Source organism: Chiloscyllium plagiosum, unplaced genomic scaffold (genome assembly GCF_037043375.1).
Source record: "Chiloscyllium plagiosum isolate Xiang-an unplaced genomic scaffold, Cpla_swu_hap1 HiC_scaffold_21, whole genome shotgun sequence".
Classification (NCBI taxonomy): Eukaryota; Metazoa; Chordata; class Chondrichthyes; order Orectolobiformes; family Hemiscylliidae; genus Chiloscyllium; species Chiloscyllium plagiosum.
Window position 1 is genome coordinate 16,772,866 of NW_028270159.1, and position 20,918 is coordinate 16,793,783.

The window sequence follows — 20,918 nt, forward strand, 5'->3', positions numbered from 1 at the left end:
TCAGTATGCTGGAGTAAACTTGTGAGAAATTAAGTTGTGCATCTTGCTTGGATGCCTGAGAATCTTGGCTCAGATACTCAAACATTCATTAGAATTAATCAAGTCTTGGGGAACTTGTTTACAAGTCTGGTAGTGTCCTATTGATCCCCCAGGTATGGAAATAGTAACGAAAGAGAGCTAATATTATAAGAATGAAAGAAAGAAAACCATTAATACAGCATGAATGATCAATAGATTGATTTATTCTTGTCTGACATTTTATACTTCATGAATACAATGCAAACCTTCCATACTTCACTACAATACAAATCAGCGTAAGGATAACATTGAAGGTTAGTGATCAATATATTAATGAAGTGCAGCTTGTTCAGAGAGAGAACATTTAAACTGCACCATATTTAAAGATGGGGTGGGAAAAAAAAAGGCTGGTGTATGAATTACACTGCAATCTCTACTGTTAATACATTGTAGACATTAAACATGGTGCATCTATGGAGGCCTTTCTCAGTTGGCGAGCATGCAAATAGAAGCACTGAGAAAGGGTTTGTTTCTATGCTGTATGACTCAGAGTTCAGTGGGTTTTGCTTAACCACTTTATTAGTTCAAGCTTGAACAAAGGGTCTAAAATTATAAATTCTTTACACTGTCAAGTTCTGATATCTGAGTGCATGGGTATTTCTAAAATTTGTCATGGGATGTTGAAGTCACTGGTTAGACCAGCATTAATTGTCCATCTCTAAGTGCCTTAAGAAGATTGAGTAAGTCTGTTCTTGAATTTTTTCTGTTTCACTTCCGTTTCCTTTCCTCTTTTTTCCCCCACTTCCCCCCTTCTCATTCCAATAGCTTTTTTTAGATTTTTACAGTGTGGGAAACAGGACCTTCAGCCCAACAAGTCCGCACTGACCCTCCAAAGAGCATCCCATCCAGACCCATTCTCCTACATTTACCCCAGACTAATGCACCTAACACTACGGGCAACTTAGCATGGCCAATTCACCTAACCTGCACATCTTTGGACTGTGGGAGGAAATCAGAGCACCCGGAGGAAACCCATGCAGACTGGGAGAATGTGCAAACTCCACGTAGACAGTCGCCTGAGGCAGGAATTGAACCCGGTCCCTAGCGCTGCGAGGCAGCAGTGCTAACCACTGTGCCACTTTCTCAGGGATGATTTCAGAATTCTGTTTCCTCTGTGAAATACAATAACCGTGATCAGCCTATGATAGCTGAATGTTATTGGCTGTGAAAATGCAGACACATGGCATACGGATTTCTTCTCATCACTGAAAATAGATAGAATAGGAGGACTGGGAAAAGGGTACAAACAAGGGACAGAGTGTGGGAGATTGTGTCAGAGGAAGCAAAGGTAACATTGGAATAGGCCAGAAGGGAGAAAAAGCTATAAAAACAAATATTCATGATTCATTACAACTAGTAGACAATAGCCATGTTAAAACAGATGCACTATCAGTGCAACATTGTAAAATAAAAATTCTAATTTAACTGTCAGGCACCATGCAAGTTACATGAAGTTTGTTTTACATATCAGAAGTTAACAAAGCATGTATTCAGTAATTGCAGCACACAGAATTTAACTATAGAATCATTTTTACATGGTTTATTAGTATTTTGTAGCCTCACAAGATCTTCAGCTTCCAAATCTTTTGTGATTATAAAGTTATGCATGCATCTTATCAAAGGTTTATGATCAAGAAATTTAATTTACTGACTTCAGTAAATTTCTTGAAGTCAACAATCATTTTACAGCACAGATCATAATTTAAATCAAAGAAAAAGCAAGCAACTTGTGGGGAACATTTAACTTATATTCAGTGTAGAGCAGTGCTTGAATTTATCAGTCCTCCAGCAAACTGAAGTAATAAGAGACAATATCCATTTTGTTGTATTCAATGAGGTGTGCTTAATTTTCTTGGAATGAAATACAAGCTTGGATGACTAACCGTACGGAAAAACTTCAATATAAAATTGTTTGGTCTTCTGCCATCTCCGCTGTAGGTATTCACTTGCTGCTCCTCTCATTTGACAACTACTCAGTGTATTGACCTGTGGTTATTTACAAGCCCACCTTATTATAAATACATCACAACCAAGTTTGAACCAACCTGACATTGATGCAGACACTCCTATCTTTCTCAACTGGTGTCACTAGGTTGTAATGAAGACCAAGATGCTTAGCTTATTCCATGACCTGATGAATTATTTTCTCATATAACTCTCTTAATATTCTCTATTCCTTCATGGGATATTGGTGTTGCTGACAAGGTCAGCATTTGCCTTGCTCATCCCTAATTGCCTCATTTGAAAGGGCAGTTAAGAGTAAATCACATTGTTGTGGGTCCAGGATCACATCTAGGTTAGAACAAGGAAGAATGGCAGATTTTCTTCCCCAAGGCCCATTTGTAAACCAGATGGGTTTTTAGAACAATTGTTGATAGTCTCATGGTCACCATAATTGAGACTATCTTGATATTAAAATTTATTAATATGTTTAAATTCCATTCTCTACCACAATGGGATGAACCCACGTGCCCAGAGCATTAGCCTGGGCATCTGGATTATTAGTTTAGTGACGTTATGAGTAAAACCACCAATTCCCCCATTTATGCACTATTTGAAGTAACCATTTAAACAGATATTTGACCACATAGCTCTAGATGTTGAAACATATGTTCTACAATAAGCAGCAATATTTCACTTTTTCCCACCCAGAAAAAATTATTCAAATGTTCACCAGCCAATCATTGAGGTAGTGATTTCTTTCATCCTGGAGATGAAATTTCTCTAGTGGGTGTTAACTACTGCCCAATTAGAAAACATGGGACAGACTAACAACCACGAGTTGAAATGGTGAAATTTGGAATATGACTCATATCACATATCAGTCAAAGAAAAGCACTGATGTTTAAATATAAATTAGTGCAAAATGTGTTGTAGTTATGATTTTGTTTTTTAGTAACTAAAGATCATTCGTAAGCATTTTTTGTGCATGGTCTGAGAGATAGTTGGGCGAAGTATCCGTCTTTCTCACTTCTTTTTTGTTACTTACATGAAAAACTTACATTTAAAAAGTGCATTTGTCTTAAGGAATGTATCTAAGGTATTTAATAAGGGCATAATAAGTTAAACGTTTACACCAAACCAAAACCAGAGCTTTTAGAATCATGGACCTGACAGGGTAGACAATGAGGTTGTTTCTGTTGGGTGGGAAATCAAGAACATGGGCACAATCTCAGGTTAAAGTGCAATTTTTTGGGAGTGTTGGGGAGAAATGGATTCACTCGAAGGATAAGGGTTATGGATGCTCCCATCACTATTTAAAGCTGAGATAAACAGGTAACATGCAGGAAAAATGGCATTGAGAAAAATGATCAGGTATGATCATATTGAATGGCACAGCAGACTTGAATCACTTTTCTAATTCTCTTTCTGTTTTTTTTTCTGCATGATTATGCAGTAACCACTGCTGAATGACTGGCAACTGACTTCCAGGTCTCTGTTTTCTGGACCAGTTCCTGTAAGGTGGATACTAGTGACCATGATTGAGTGACTCACCAAATTTTTACCCACCTAACCTTCTCTCCACTCACTCTGATAAAGATCCTTCAGTCTGTTCACTCCTTCTTTCTCCAATGACAGATCACAATTTGCTTTTGTTTGTGAAGTATAACAGTTACATATTACGGTGTATACTTTCTGAATGTTCTGCATTGTTCCAGGTTACTCAAGTACCAACCATACCCCTTTGTACTGTTCCTGGTTGATGTGGTTTCAGTAAGAATTAAGGTTCATTCCATTTTCCGATACATATAAATTTTAGCTATGATCTTCCGTGCAATAAAATCTTAAGGTCCATTACGCATAAGTCACATGACTACGTTTGCAGATGGTTGCGTGTGATCTATACACCTCAATCAGCAAATATCAGCAACACACATGCAAAATACGGTATTATCACAAGGTCTGCTAGTTGAGATTTTTTTCTTGACTCAATACCTTGTTTCTAAAAAGCAAGTTTTAATAATCTTTTTCCTTTTCTCTTCTACATTTGATAATACCAGGTTGGGTTAGTGAAAGAACATTTAATATTCAGATCAAAGCCATCCTTGCCTAAAATCCACATGAGAACCTTTCATCATCAGGATTTACTGGATAGTGGTCAGGAATGGTAATGAAATATGTAGACGTTGAAAATCTGGAATCGAAACAGAACATTCTGGAAGGACTCAGTAAGTCATACAGTATTTTAAAAGGAGGTTAAAGGTTAATCCTTCTGCTCTAATTTTTGATTCAGAACATGAAAAGATTAGACCTGAAATATTAACCTTTTCTTTTCACTATACTTCTTGCAGAGTGTTTCCAGCAATGTGGATGTTTGTCTCAGAATTTCAGTAGCTGCAGTATTTTATTGTGAATTGTGACTTCCAACTGCATGAAAAACAAAACTAGTCAGTCACAGTTAAGCGAATATCAGAAATATAAAGATTGACATGATTATATCAATGGTTGGGATGTACTATTTTTGTTTCATTTTTACTGAACAGAGAAAATACCACTTGACAAGATTTCTCTCTTCAAACTGATAATGTGTTGAGGTCCATGTGAAAAAACAGCAGTTGTGACCTTTACCATTCTGATGTTTAAGGCACAATTCTTCATTCATTGCTAAAATGAAAGGCTATGTCTAAAGATTCAAGATCTTCCTTTCTTTATAGATTCTGAATGCTCTGGCTGATGTAATTAATTAATTTTCCAAGTCAGGGCGCGGCTGGTTAAATCAATCCAGACCAGAGAACAAACTAAAGGATTTTCCTTGTGTGTTGGGCTTAATTTCACTTCAGGGAATGAATTCACTATTGGGAAAAGCGTTAACACATTCTTTTGTATTACAGTTATCATTGTTTTAAAATAATAATTTGTCAGTTCAACATTAATTTGTTTTGGAATCACCTTCAAATATTATGATTTCCTTTTTTTTGGGTAGCATCTGCCCCTGAATTTGCTGCAACATTAGTGTACATCCAACTCTCTCAATCAAACCATTAGCATAAGGAAAAGATACAAGGGCAATAAAAGATTGTCTATTTGATCAGTGTAAGCTTCTAATAGGGAGACTATAACAATAGATCCCACAATCCAGGTGTAGCTGCCATTCAAACTCACTGTTTTATCAAAGATTAGAATCAAAGCAACAGCGATGATTTGGGCAAAGACAGAAGTTGCTGTTCCTTCAAAGGTTTTCTTAGTTGCAGGCCACCTAACTTCTCCCATTGTGCTTCCAATAGCAGAAGCCAATGCATCGCCAATTCCCACGGCTAGAACTCCAGCATATGGAGCCAGTGCTACCTCTCCTGAGAAAGAGCTCTCTGGGGCAAACACTCCAGGGAAAAGCCATACAGGCAGGGTCAGTCCTAGTAGCAGGTAAATGTGTGTCAGGATCAAAGGACCACTATCACGGTCATCAAGGAACAGGGCCAGCATTGGTCTCAACATCATTCCTAGTGGTTTAATCCTAAAATGCCTTATATATTCCAACGTCACAAATGCAGCAAAGCAAACCACAGCAGCAACATAGAGTAGTGGACGATCATAGAGGAGACCTGGGACATAGGTTGCCACTATGATGAAATGAAAACTTTTCCTTATAGCAGTTGAAGCTTTGTACTTTTTAGACCCAGATGATTGCTTACTGTTCTGATGAAAGACAATGACAGAAGCAAGAAATGCCAGTGTGATCCAGTAGCTCAGTAGGTAGATCCTTGTTCTGGTGGCTGTAAGGAAGTTGAGAAGCCAAGGAAAAAGATGGTTTCTGGTCAGCCGGTAGAACCAGGGCACCATGATTCCCATTCCAAAAGCCATAGTGGTCACATGGAAAATCAGTGATGAAACCCAGGTTTTAGAGTCCATGAAACAGTACAAGAGAGCGAAAATAAATCCCAGGAGGGCCATTCCAACCACAGTCACCAAGAGGAATGATGCAAGTGGATCGCATCTACCATCTCCAAAAGTCAAAGATCGTTTGATGAGCTGGTTGGTAACTATGCTCAAACCTGACAAAAACAACATAACTTCTCCTGGCGTGAAGCTCCGTGGCATAATATAAAGGACAATGAGAGAAAGATAGACAAAAATCAATAGTATCTCCAGGATTTCGATGACTTCAGACACTGCAAGAGCGTGCTTCAGGGTATATATTATGGCACTGGCTGCAAAACCATACACAATGCTGGTATTCGTGGGCCGAGGCTTTGTGAGGCCCAAACCCAGTAATGAGATAAACAGAGCAATGGCCATTCCTGCAGCTGAACACATGGTGCAGAACCGCTCGAACTGTACATTTCCAACAGTTTCCCACTGCTCCTTTAACACAATTCCTAGCAAAGGCAAAACCACACTGGCTGGCAGCAGGCCACTACTAAAGGCTGATCTATATTGAAAAACAGCATTTCCGGATTTCAGTAACCTGTCCCACTTGTGCTGAACGTAATAAGCTTGAATCGCCAAGGCTAGTGTGCACCAGGTAAAGAGGTTCCAGATCACAGCATGGACAGACAACACGATGATGAAAACAATGAAAGACTCCACAAACACAGGATTTTTCAACATTGCTGCAAGACTTTTCTTATGGCGTACACCGTATTGAAGAAAGTTTTAGTTATTGTAGAATCCTGAAAAGTGTCTGGAGTTCCATTTCATCTGGCAGAAATTGTGCTGTTGAATGTTCCCTTTCATTGGATTTTCTTCCAACGTTTGCAACTGGGTAGATCTAACTGACTGTCAGACCTGGAACAGAGATTGTAACGTAGACTGCATTAGTTACAGTTAAATTATAAGCTAAAAGTGCCAGATGAGGCTTTTTCATCCACTTGTAAATCAGTCAAAGGAGTCTCAGTAAGTCAGATACAAGGGTGAAATTCAACAATTTGTTCGACACACCATGTACTGCTTGGAAATGCCATCAGATTAGAATAGATTGCATGCAGGAGCCACGTCAATTCATTTCCAGTTTAGAAGCAACAAATTAAATACAAAAATTCTACTGAAAACAATTGGTTGACTAATATACAATCAATGATATTATAGTACTACCAATAGCATAATTTTCCTGAATTAAAATGTAGAACCACTTGCCAGGTAGTTGAGCTGAGTAGTCTGATGTGCCATCTGTCTGATCCAATTAACTGGAATCAAACAAACATTCTATTGACAAAGAGCATAGACTATTTGTGGTAACTGCCACTGCAGCAGATGCAATTTACAAGTTCTGCCATCATAAATGTGAGTACAAGAACTGATTGCGCACTGTTTTGTAATCTATATTGTGACACAGGAACAGGAGGAGGCCATTGAGCACCTTGAATCTCCTGTCACTCAATAAAATCATGATGGATCTGTATCTTAATTTCATATATACTCACACCATGAATAGATTTTTGTTAGGCAATCTCAGTTCTGAAATGTTCAAAAGACCCAACATCAACAGCTTTTTGGGAGACAGTTCCAGGCTTGCGTTAGCCATTGTGTTAGGAGGTGCTTTCAGACCTACCTATGAATAGCTGAGCTCTATTTTTAAGATTATGTTCTGGGCTCTTTCACCAGAGCAAACAGTGTGCTCATGCTAGCCTACTTTAATCATCTTCAAAGGATCATTAATCTTGCATTGATATTCTTAGTGGTGTTCACTAGATCCTAAATCAGAGCTCCATTCAATTGTAATACTATTTCTACTTTTTTGTATTCCAGCTCTTTTGAGGTAGAGACCAGTATTCCATAGCCTTTTACATCAGCTTCAATAAAGTGGCGTCAAATGTTTCTCTTCACTGAATTATTCAGACTTCCAACCTTTGTTACTTTGGGCATTTTATTCAGTTCTTTCTTGGACTGTCTTTTTTCTCCCTGGTGACTGAAAATTTTAAAAAATCTGTGTCCAATTACAGTGCTATTTGTGAACTTCACTTTTCTAGCATCATCCACAGATAAGAATAACATATGATTCATACTTTCATTTCCTATTTCTGCTGTTAAGCTTTTTGTTGTATCTTTTTAGTTTGAAAAATATATTAGGTAACCAAAGCATGCAAATGAGCAACAAGATATTTGATTAGATATATGGAAGCAGTAAGTTTTTTGTAGAAACATTGTGACAGATTTTAAACCTTCTGAAATGCATTAGCTGATTTTCTTCTGTACATATAGATAAAGTTAAACCTCTTCACCAAATACAGTTCCTCTTATTGGAAATGTAGGGAATGACTGTTTAGCTATACAGTCATACAGCACAGAAACAGACTCTTCAGTCCAACTGGTTCACATCGAACAGACATCCCAACCTGACCTAGTCCTATTTACCAGCATTTGGCCCGTGTCCCTCCAAATCTTTCCTATTCATACCCATCCAGATGCCTTTTAAAAATGATGTAATTGTACCAGCCTAGACCACTTCCTCTGACAGATCGTTTCATACATTCACCACTTTCTGCATGAAAAAGTTACCCCTCAGGTCCTTTTAAAATCTTTCCACTCTCACCTTAAACTTATGCCCTCTTGTTTTGGACTCCTAACCTTAGGAAAAAGACCTTGGCTATTCACCCTTTTCATGCATCTCATGCTTTTATAAACCTTTACAAAGTCACCCCTCAGCTTCTGACACTCCAGGGAAAAAAAGCCCCAGACTATGCAACCTCTCCCTATAGCTCAAACCATCCAGTCACAGCAACATCCTTGTAAATCTTTTCAGCAACTTCTCAAATTTAACAACATCCTTCCTATAGAATGGTAAGTAGTATTCTAAAAGTGGCCTCACCACAATGTCCTGTGCAGCCACAGTATGACATCCCAGCTCCTATACTCAATGTTGTGCCCAATAAAGGCAAACATGCCAAATGCCTTCTTCACCACCCTGTCTACCCGCGACTCCACTTTCAAAGAACAATGAATCTGCACCCTAGGTCTCTTTGTTTGGCAACACGCCCCATGGCCCTACCATTAATTCTCAAAGTTAGGATTTGTTAAAAAAAAAGAAGCTTATAATTAATGTTCAGTAAAGTCAACTTTTAATTGCAATTTGAAAACCCAGATTTTAATATGGAGAGAGAAAATCAGTTTGCAAATCTTGGGCTACAAAATACTCAGGCATTGGAGAAAAACATTAAACAACATTTTATTTTGAACATCACTGGAATTCAAGACAAGTAAAATGATCAAAAACTGTACATCCAAGACAAATGAGAAATCACAGTCACTTAAAGTTTACAGAAAATACTTTTATACAACTCATCATCAGGCTATTAATTGAAAGAAGAAAGAACTTTCATAAACTCAGGGTGCCCCACAACAGTTTACAGTCAAGTGGTAACTGTTGTAGACTTAGTAGACAGTTGCTGAACAGCAAGGTTTCACAATCTTTGATGAAATAATGACTAGACAATCTGTTTAGTGACAGTTAACGGATAAATATTAGCCAGAACGTCAAGGAGAAATTGTTCTTATTCCAAAAGGTCTTTTACATACACCCAAGATATTAGATGGGGCCTCATTTTACATCCCTTCTGAAATATAGCACCTCCAATGTACCATTCCTTCAGCATCACACTGATCTGGATAGCTATTGTGCTTAATTCTCAACACAGGGACTTGAGCCAACAACCCACTGACCTTTTGGTGAGGGTTCTACTACTGAGTGCAAATTGACTTGAGCTTTCAGAAGTGAGATTTAAGAATTGATGTTTATTGCTGTATCTGCAGCCACCTAACTGCTATAATAGTGGACACTAAATATTGGTAGAGAAGAATATTGCATTCGTGCATATAACATATGAGTTTAACCAGTCCTGTATTGATAAGCAAAATTTAAGTGACTACCATTACAATACCTGTACTGCTCCAGTTCTATGAATAACAAATGAATGACCACCAATCACTTCAGTAATGAGAATATAGTCCATTCAATAACAACAGGAAAAGTATAGCATTTTTTTCATTTTTCTTCTAAATTTGGAGTCCAGGGATGTGCATACAATTTGTGGCGTCAGCAAACCATAGTCAATATATGAAGAGTGCACTGACCTCAATATTGAGAGAGGTATTCATAATCTTGGTTTGATTTTTAGGAAGGTATTTCATGGCTTTTTACACAAATTTGGGAGTGCATTTTTAAAAACTGAATCATTGTCCAGTAACAAAGAAGATTGATGAGGGCAGAGCAGTAGATGTGACCTATATGGACTTCAGTAAGGCGTTTGACAAGGTTCCCCATGGGAGACTGATTAGCAAGGTTAGATCTCATGGAATACAGGGAGAACTAGCTATTTGGATACAGAACTGGCTCAAAGGTAGAAGACAGAGGGTGGTGGTGGATGGTTGTTTTTCAGACTGGAAGCCTGTGACTAGTGGAGTGCCACAAGGATCGGTGCTGGGCCCTCTACTTTTTGTCATTTACATAAATGATTTGGATGCGAGCATAAGAGGTACAGTTAGTAAGTTTGCAGATGACACCAAAATTGGAGGTGTAGTGGACAGCGAAGAGGGTTAAAAATGTGTTGCTGGAAAAGCACAGCGGATCAGGCAGCATCCAAGGAACAGGAGAATCGACGTTTCGGGCATAAGCCCTTCTTCAGGAAGGACTTATGCCCGAAACGTCGATTCTCCTGTTCCTTGGATGCTGCCTGACCTGCTGCGCTTTTCCAGCAACACATTTTCAGCTCTGATCTCCAGCATCTGCAGCCCTCACTTTCTCAGCGAAGAGGGTTACCTCAGATTACAACAGGATCTTGGCCAGATGGGCCAATGGGCTGAGAAGTGGCAGATGGAGTTTAATTCAGATAAATGGGAGGTGCTGCATTTTGGGAAAGCAAATCTTAGCAGGACTTATACACTTAATGGTAAGGTCCTAGGGAGTGTTGCTGAACAAAGGTAGCTTGGAGTGCAGGTTCATAGCTCCTTGAAAGTGTAGTAGCAGGTAGATAGGATAGTGAAGAAGGCGTTTGGTATGTTTTCCTTTATTGGTCAGAGTATTGAGTACAGGAGTTGGGAGGACATTGGTTAGGCCACTGTTGGAATATTGCGTGCAATTCTGGTCTCGTTCCTATCAGAAAGATGTTGTGAAACTTGAAAACGTTCAGAAAAGATTTACAAGGATGTTGGCAGGGTTGGAGGATCTCAGCTACAGGGAGAGGCTGAACAGGCTGGGGCTGTTTTCCCTAGAGCGCCGGAGGCTGACGGGTGACCTTATAGAGGTTTACAAAATTATGAGGGGCATGGATAGGATAAATAGGCAAAGTCTTTTCCCTGGGGTTGGCGAGTCCAGAACTAGAGGGCATAGGTTTAGGGTGAGAGGGGAAAGATATAAAAGAGACCTAAGGGGCAACTTTTTCATGCAGAGGGTGGTACGTGTATGGAATGAGCTGCCAGAGGATTTGGTGGAGGCTGGTACAATTGCAACATTTAAGAGGCATTTGGATGGGTATATGAACAGGAAAGGTTTGGAGGGATATGGGCCTGGTGCTGGCAGATGCGACTAGCTTGGGTTGGGATATCTGGTCGGCATGGACGGGTTGACCGAAGGGTCTGTTTCCATGCTGTACATCTCTATGACTGTATAACTCTTAATGTTGAACATCTAAAAGCCGATCTTGATAATCCCTTCTCAATAAGTTTAAAACCAGCAAGTAAATCAGTTTCAAAGACACCAATCCTGTTTATTTTTCCAAAGGCACATCAAACGGTAACATTTGAAACCAAGTCAAAGAAATTGCCTTCTTCTCGAAAGAGACAAGGAAAGTTTGTGACTGTATTGAGATGCAAACAGTTGACAGCAACCCACTGGCCACAGCGGGGATCAGAAAATGGATCGCCCACACCCAGCACAAAATGCCCAAACGGGCAAAATAAAACTAACAATCAAAAGTGCAGTACTCAAATTTAAATTGTTATAACTGCGGTGTTAGCCAAAAATAGCAAACAACTAGTAGAAAATGTAAACCGCGATAGTCATAGTAAATTGTTCACTACAACAATGGTTTGATTAAGTTTTTCATTTAGTCTCAGATAGATCAAGGTACACACTTGACTCTCCAGTTAAAATTCAAAGGGGAGAGGTGAGAGTATCGTAAAAAGAAGCCGCCAGATGAACAGTTTACTAAACAATGATTTTAACGGGAGCGAGCAGTAAAAGAAACACCACATAAAAGAAAATTACTGTGGATGCTGAAATCTGAAACCAAAAGAGAAAATGCTGGAAAACCTCAGCAGGTCTGGCAGCTTTGACAAAGGAGCAAAAGAATCGACATTTCGGGCATAAGCCCTTCTTCAGGAAGAAGGGCTTATGCCCAAAACGTCGATTCTCCTGCTCCTTGGATGCTGTCTGACCTGCTGCGCTTTTCCAGCAACACATGTTTCAGCTCTGATCTCCAGCATCTGCAGTCCTCACTTTCTCCCAGCTTTGACAAAGGGTCAGTTAGACTCGAAACGTCAGCTCTTTTCTCTCTTTACAGATGCTGCCAGACCTGCTGAGATTTTCCAGCATTTTCTCTTTTGGTTTCAGTAAAAGAAACAACCTGATCTCAGTAGTGGCGTTTGATAAAGAACAGCAGCAAGGGCTAGCCATTCATAAGACTTCACAGGTGCAATACAAACGTTCAATTACTCGTAGAGAAATGAAAATGATGAGAAAACGAACATTACCATCTGGGGGAAAAGAAAAATCCAAGACCAAAAGCAGCAAGTATAATGTTTATAAAAATACCCACGCTCACCAAAAAGCAACACCCACCTGTCACTTTCCAGGAGGCGGCCATAATGAAAGACCAATCACGTGACACGAACGGCGCGGATGATGTCATGTACGGATGGGTGGGGCCAGAGAACGGTCACGTGCAGAGGGTAGGCTAGGATGTTGGTCACGTGAGAGGGTTGGCAATGGCGGTGGCTGTGGCGCGGACTTACGTGAGGTAAAATGAAATGTGTGAAACTTTTTTTCCTTGAAATGAAATAGAAAACAATATGAGTTTCGGCCGAGCAGCTGTGTGAAATAAGTGTGTTTTATCAGAGACAAAACGGCGAGCCGGTGTTTGACTGTGTGTAGGGTTCCTGTGAGAGCGCGGGGCTACAGTTGGTAAATGGATGAGAACGCGGTGAGCACGAGTTTACGTTCAAACTCTCCATCACGCCAAAGAGGGGCTTTGGTTCTTTTGGGATCATAATTTAGAATTTTTAACTTATTTATTTCGTAAATAGACGTTGTGGTTCTACCGGTAAATTCCCCTCGCTCCGTTAAGGGACACAAATTTACAAGAATCTGACAGGAAACTGTCTCTTTTCTATCACCCCCTCCTTCCTGTCGCTCAGTGACCTGAAAGGTACCCAGCGTCCTCAAATAGGAGCTAATACTGTCAGGTCGCTACCAACACTCATAAAAGCAGACCCAGTGTACGGAGAACAACGCACGCCCTAGCCAGTAGTCAAATATGTTAACACGTCTCCATAGTTTGGTTTTAGTCTGCCTCTTTAACGTATCTCAGGGTTTTCCTGTTTTAAAATATAAGGATGCCTCACAGTGCAGTTTTTTCCCTGTAATACTATCAGTGAGACTGACGGGGATCAGTCTTTAGCGTGGCATGAAGATTATGTATTTTTGTTTCTCTTGGGTGCGTTGTTCAGGTTGAAATACGCTTTTAATCTTTACTTTTGTTTTCTCCCTCCAGTTTACCCACTGGAGTCAATATGATGAGCTAGTACTATTAACAACTTTTGTAGTGCTTGGTGAGTTCTACAGTTAGCCCATGTAGTTACAATAGTTTGTGGTCATTGAGGGTGGAGTAAACTTGTTATCTTCTGCATATGGAATCCAGAATTTCTTTAAGATACTTGATTAAATGTGCCCTATATTGTGCAACTAGAATGTGAGGAGTAAAGAAACCAAAAGAGAAAATGCTGGAAAATCTCAGCAGGTCTGGCAGTATCTGTAAGGAGAGAAAAAAGCTGATGTTTCGAGTCTAACTGACCCTTTGACAAATTTTCTCTTTTAGTTTCAGATTCCAGCATCCACAGTAATTTGCTTTTACCCTGTGAGGAGTAAAGAATAGTTAATGTTTTTAGTGAAAACTTACCTTAAAATATTAACCTTTCATTTTGTTCTTCTGTTACTGACAATTGTAGGTTTTTTCATTCTGTTTTTAAATTCTTCTTTATCCCTTTCTGAGAAATTATAGCTGGTGCTATAATTTTCTGCACAGACATTGTGAGCTAGTGAATGACAATTACGCAGGACAAACTTGTATGATTTTTGACTTGCACAATTAAGAGATACATTCGATGATATTTTCTCTCAACTCTTCACTCTTTCCTTAAGACTCCCCTTATTTTATTTCTTTTAAAGTTTTTAGTTACCGGTCCTAATGTTTCCATTGGCTTCATTTAATTTTGTCCTGCTACCTTCCTGTGTAGAACCCTGGGATATTCTGTTAATGATCAAATCATACAGCAGCTGGTTCCTTGGTACCTTGACTCCACTGAATACTGTATAAATGCAACTTAATGTTGATGAGTAGTGTTTTGTGGTGTGCAGTTTGTGCTACCTGCTTGATATATGGTACGTTTGGACAAAACGAGCTTCTTGTCTTTTTTTTATAACTCTTCCAAGGTTCATGAAGTAAGAGGCATGGTTTTGAATCTTGGAATGATTTGCTACCAGTCAAGGTGCATTATTGCATGTTCTGGTGGAGTGGATATCCTCGATCCACCTTTTCTCCCTTGTGCTCACACTCTTCCCTCTGCCCTGTCCAAAGCCAACATCTTAATTTTATTTCTTTGGCCATCAAATAAAGGGTTTAGGGGCTGCTATTTTGCCACTTTCCCATCTACTCCCTTTTTGCATTCTGACTTTGAATTCAAAAACTGCAATTTTTTTGGCTGCTGCATTCCTGTTCCCAGGATAATGTTTTAAAAAAAATTTGTTCAAAAATGATTTTCAATCTTCCAGATATTTTCTAGGGACTGAAAGCAGTTTTGTTTCTCCTCAGACCAGAACTGCTAGCTATTATCAAGTAGCTGCTTCTGCTTAAATTTTATAAGGAGTCTTTAATAACTTCTGGGTCATGCAGAAATCATGCACTTTCTTTCAACATGATCCGAATCTGGGTCAGAATTTTTAAAATTCACTTGCGGGATCTGAAATCGCTGACTAGGCCAGCATTGCTGCCTCTAAGTGGTCTTGAAGTAGTGAAGTCCCTTTGACACCCTGCATCCATGGAGGCTAGCTATGTTAGGTTCTTTTCCTGAGGTTTCACACATGAGATGCAATTTGCACATGCCACCTTCTGCGAACAGTTGAAGTTTAATACCGCTTGTACAAGCTAGGTGACCCCGATGACCCTCTATGCAAGTGTGCGAAGTCGAGTCAGAGGTCCTGAACAAAGAAACACATCCCCTTTATACAGGTCAGTTGGTAAAGCTCATCAAAACACTAGCCACTCACCGATAGTCACATGCCACTCGTCAACCCCCAGCTTCCCTGGCAATCAATGCACTTTCCTGTCTGGATCTGAGTGGACTGGCTCCACTTTCTCCCCTTTTTCTCGGTGACGCCATACTGTTCTAAAAGTACTTATAAAGGGGAGGTGTGACGAACAAAGGCAATTAAGTACCCCCAAATTTTGTTCAGATGTTACTCCGTGATTCTCCAAGACAATGTAGGTGCAACATACCTATCTTCAGAGGATGGCAAGAAAGCATTTCTGAATGGAAGAGATTGAATGATAGTTTAATTTGATAATAGTAGGGGCAGTAATGGCAAATGACTGTCTAATTGGAGTGGGGGGGGGGGTCATTCACATTCTTGCATGAATGTCATCCCCACCCACTTGCAGAATGTTCACTCAGTGCAGTTTAACTCTTTAACATTAGATTAATATCCAGAGAGATATTCCCATTTAATCTTTTAACATTTCATGTGAAGGCTCAGTTAGGGCGCTTGCGAGTTACAAGTTATCGAGGAAGGACCTAAAGAGAGAGCTAAGGAGACAGGAGGGGGCATGACAAATCATTGGCAGATAGAATCAAGGAAAACCCTAAAGCTTTCTACAGGTATGTCAGGAATAAAAGAATGACTAGAGTAAGATTAGGACCAGTCAAGGACAGTAGTGGGAAGTTCTGCGTGGAATCTGAGGAAATAGGAGAAGTGATAAATTAATATTTTTAGTCAGTATTCATACTGGAAAAAGACAATATTGTAGAGGAGAATATTGAAATACAGCTACTAGACTAGAGAGGATCAAGGTTCACAAGGAAGAGGTGTTATCTATATTCGCACTTCAGAATTGCTAAATCCTATGGGTCAGATAGGATTTATCCTAGAGTTCTCTGGGAATCCACGGAGGAGATTGCATAGCCTTTGGCTTTGATCTTTGTGTCATTACTGTCTACAAGAATAGTGCCTCTCTTTCTCCTATCAACCTTGGTGGTAACTTTCAGGGATCTATGTACATGGACACCAAAATTTCTGCTCATCGACATTACCAAGAATCTTACCATTAGCCCTGTACTCTTTATTCCTGTTGTTCCTTCTAAAGTGAATCACCTCACACTTTCCCTCATTAAACTCCATGGTGGATGAGGGTTCAGTTAGTGTTTAAAAGACATTTAGATAACTACATGAATAAGAAATGTTTGGAGGGAAATGAGCCAAGTGCAGGTAGATGGGACTAATTTAATTTGAGATTATGAGCAGCATTGATTTGATGAATCAAAGGGACCGTTTCCGTGCTGTATGAAAGAGTTTGCCAGGGGTAAGGTACTGGACCCAATCATCTTCAACTGCTTCGCCAATGACCTTCCTTCCATCATAAGGTCAGAAGTGGGGATATTTGCCGATGATTGCACAATACTCAGCACCATTCGGGACCCTTGGTACTGAAGCAGCCCATGTTCAAATGCAACAAAATCTGTATAATATCCAAGCTTGGACTGACAATTGCCAAAGAACATTGATGCCACACTGACAAGTGTTACCATCATTGAATCAACATCCAAGGGATTACCATTGACTAGAAACTCTACTGAACTCACCACATAAACACAGTGGTTATAAGAACAGGTCAGAGACTAGGGATAATATGGTGAATAATTTGATTCCTGACTCCTCAAAGCCTGTCCAACATCTACAAGATACCAGTTAGGAGTGTGATGAAATCCTTTCCACCTGTTTGGATGAGTGCAGCTCCAACAACACTGAAGCAGCTTGACACTATCTAGGACAAAACAGCCCTATCGATTGACATTGCATCCACAATCTTCCACACCCTCCACCGACACTCCGTGGCAGCAGTGTGTACTATTTACAAGAAGTAGTGCAGAAATTTACTAAAGATCCTTGGACACCACTTCCAAACCTATGACCACTGTCATCTAGAAGAACAAGGACTGCAGATACATGAGAAAACCACCACCTGCAGGTTCCCCTTCAAGGCATTCACCATCTTGACTTGGAAGTATATCGCTGTTCCTTTGCTGTCACTGCTGAAATCCTGAAATTTCCTCCTAAGGTTGTTGTGGGTCAACCTACTGCATGTGGGCTGCCACCTTCTCAAAGGCAAATAGGGATGGGCAATAAATACTGGCAAACGGTAATACCCATTTTCCTTGAGTGAATAAAAGCAATTACTTTTCTGGAAGCAGTAACATATATTTGTAACATATCAAACACACATGAAATAATTTTAATTTACGCTGGTTATTTTATTTGGAACTGAAGCTTAAATTTGCAATTTGTGTGTCAGGATGGCTACAATGCTGAAATTGATATTTATTTGTTCGGGGAATATCCAAACATCTGTCTTAGGTTTGCTGCAGTGCTTCAGCAAAGCTTGGCGCAAGCTGGAAGAACAGCATCTCCTTTTCCATTTGGTGACCCTGCAGCCTTCCAGACTCAATATGGAGTTCAATAACTTCAGGGCTTTAGCTCTCCCATGTCCTTACCTCAATGCCCCAAACCAGGCTTTGTTATCACACAGTCTGCTATTATACAGACCCACGGTTAGCAACAAGCAGCCCCCATTAATAGCTATTCACCCTCCTTGCCAGATCATTATTCACTCCTTTGTCCAACTGCTCCTCTCTCTCTGGGCTCTATCCCCACCTATTGTTTACTCCTTACTCCCTATCTTCTGTATAAATGCCAACATTTTCATAGCTACCATCAGTTCTGAGGAAGGGTTGCTCAACCTGAAACATTAACTCTGACTTCACTCCGCAGATACTGCCAGAACTGCTGAGCTCTTCCAGCAATTTCTATTTTTGTCTTTAATCCACATTTAATCAGGGCCACACTTCAAAGCTTTTGGGCAAAGGTGTAGGGTGAGGGATATTGTTTTTAAGGAACAGTTTTGTCCATTTGAATCCAAAATTAATTTAACAAACCTTATGCTGTACTTTTGGAATGTTGGCTTAGTAGGCAATGTTGACAAAGACACTGTTGGAAACCCCTTTTCTCTTAAATAGTGATAGAATCTTTTGGTGACAAGTGCTTAATTGAAAATGGTATCTTTGACAATGGTGCTCTCCTTTGATAGAACACTGAGGATTATCCTAGATAATACATTTGAGAGCAAATGAGATTGTGAAATCTGATGGTCTGATTGTGAATGAACCCAGTTTGATATTAGTACTGTTTCCAATGGAATTTCGTTGTCCTTAATAAAATCAATAAAGAACATTTTTCTCAAGGTTTTGTTGGGATTCCAAGTTGCAAAAGTTCATCGGTATTATATTGAAACATAAGTGTATTGGAATGACGTATCAGTGTTACGTGTAATAAATCAAATTCTTACAATGAAGATGAAAAACTGCTTTTGCTAACAGGCGAGTCTGATATGAAATTGGGATGAAGTATCAATTTCAGATCATGTGTACAGTGCAGACATGATGGACTGAATGGCCTCTTCTGTGTTGAAAGTTTTCAGTGGTTCTATGCTAGAAACATTATTTTATCATTAAGATGTTGGTAAAGCTGAGACTAAATGATTCAGATATTTGGGTGAGTATTTGCTCAGGTAAGAGTGACGCTAATGTTAACTTTTAGCAATCTAATATATAAACCGTCTCTTAAAAAACACCATTTGGACTCTGGCCTTTGTTCACAGGAGCAGTCGAGAGCTGTGGACAATTTTACTGGGGAGGTCAGCACTAAGAGAAAATGTAAGTTCAATTCAGTAAAATTATTATTTTAAAATTGGTTGCGCAGCTTTCTTGGACTTATTGAAGAATTTATATTTTCCCAGCGTTACCAGTAGAGGTAATGCTATGATTGATGAATGGTGAGAATAATTCTTTGACACATGGCACCAATGGGTTAAAAGATTTTCACAGATTCTAACTGTATTTTGCAGCTGTACATAATAACATGTTGCATTATTTGTAGCAACAGTTCTCCATGCAATTTGCAGATCTTTGGTGTATTCAAAAGCAAAATGATCTTTTGGGATTAGAAATATCAAGAGGTAAATCAGTGTAACCTGTTTATTGTCCAGCTGTTGATTAGCATCAGCAAAAGCGTGGTTGTAGATTGTAAATTGATACCATTAATAGGAAAAAAGTAACATAAGAAATTATAGGAATTATACTACAATATGGAAGAAGTACCTCCAAAAATCAATCGGTGTTGTTTTATGGTTCTTAGGAAGGATCACTGAAATGGATGTAAAACGTGAAGGTGAACAGTTATAAAGTTTGAATTACATTATTTTCTTTCAGGATCAAATTGAAGCTGAGTTGGATCGACATTGTGAGCGGTTACTAGCTGGCCTGTCTTATTACAAACCCCCTAGGTAATGATGATAACTCTTTATAATATGCTTTTTAAACTTTGTTGCAAGACTGACTGACTTATTTATTTTCCCCATAGTTTGAAGTACTGCATATCCTTTGGTTGATAATGTATAGTGTGGAGAAATTATTGACCACAGAGGATAAAAACATAAAATGTGGAAGCCAGAAGTACGCCATTTAGTCCATAGTCTGCTCTCTTTCAATGAGATCTGGATGATCTGATGATCCTGAAGTCCACTTCCTGCCTTTTCATCATAACCCTGATTCCCTTACTGGTTAAAAATTTGTTGGTCTCAGTCTTGTATATAATTCGCAATGCAGCTTTTACAGCCTTCTGTGGTAAAACTTTCCACGGATTCACTGCCCTCAGAGGAAATTCCTCATCTTTTAAATGTGCAACCCCTTATTTTGAGATTATGCCGTCTTATCTGAGATTCTCCCACAAAGTGAAACAACCTTTACACATCTATTCTCATGTCCCTTAAGAATCTTGTGTTTCAATATGTTGGCCCCTCATTCTTTTGTATTTCAATAAGTAAAGATCAAGTCTACCCACTCTCTCCAAATAAAACATGTCCTTCCGTACATAGTGTCAGCTTGGACTGCCTCCAAAGCCACTATATCTTCCTGCGTAAGCAGGTAGGTTTCATCAATTAATGTAAATGACTTCAAGGGTAGGTATTTTGTTGATTAAAAATAAAGCATAAGATGTAACATAGGATTGGCCAGAATTAACCCCATTAGGATTATCAGTAGGCTTAAAGAACACCAGAGGATGTAGTCACACACTGGGAATACTTATGATTTTATTTGTGAAAATTGATAAATAGGCTCTGTGAGATATTGTGTTCTAGGTCCCTTCACTGACTCATCCACAAACGCTTTATATTTCCTCCTCATAAGCGCTTTGCTTATTCATTCATAACTCCTTTACTAACCCACTCACCATGTTCTCATTCCATTCATTCATAACTCCCTACTATAACATGGCTTCATTCATCCATTCATAAAATCGCAGGTCTGTAGTATATTTTACTAATATAAGCTAGACCAAATTTAAAACAACCCTTTCAAATCCATTA

At 39.3% G+C, this 20,918-nt stretch overlaps 2 protein-coding genes across 2 annotated transcripts in view; one reads left to right on the forward strand and one right to left on the reverse strand.

Moving 5' to 3' along the window:
- Nucleotides 1-195: 195 nt before the first annotated feature.
- Nucleotides 196-12,825, reverse strand: dolk (dolichol kinase). Its single transcript, XM_043720364.2, has 2 exons — nucleotides 12,788-12,825; nucleotides 196-6,801 (listed from the first exon to the last, which is right to left on the reverse strand). Exon 2 carries the CDS (start codon nucleotides 6,622-6,624, stop codon nucleotides 5,053-5,055), a length of 1,572 nt encoding a protein of 523 aa, XP_043576299.1. The 5' UTR covers nucleotides 6,625-6,801; nucleotides 12,788-12,825; the 3' UTR covers nucleotides 196-5,052.
- Nucleotides 12,826-12,916: 91 nt separating this feature from the next.
- Nucleotides 12,917-20,918, forward strand: part of nup188 (nucleoporin 188) — a 100,690-nt gene continuing 92,688 nt past the window's right edge. Inside the window, exons 1-3 of the mRNA XM_043720361.2 lie at nucleotides 12,917-12,965; nucleotides 19,152-19,206; nucleotides 19,762-19,835. Coding sequence (XP_043576296.1) covers nucleotides 12,934-12,965; nucleotides 19,152-19,206; nucleotides 19,762-19,835 — 161 coding nt within the window. The 5' untranslated portion in view covers nucleotides 12,917-12,933. The remainder of the gene's footprint in view (nucleotides 12,966-19,151; nucleotides 19,207-19,761; nucleotides 19,836-20,918) is intronic.

Coding starts and splice junctions, on each gene's coding strand:
- dolk (XM_043720364.2), bottom strand. CDS start 6,624: ATGTTGAAAAATCCTGTGTTTGTGGAGTCTTTCATTGTTTTCATCATC.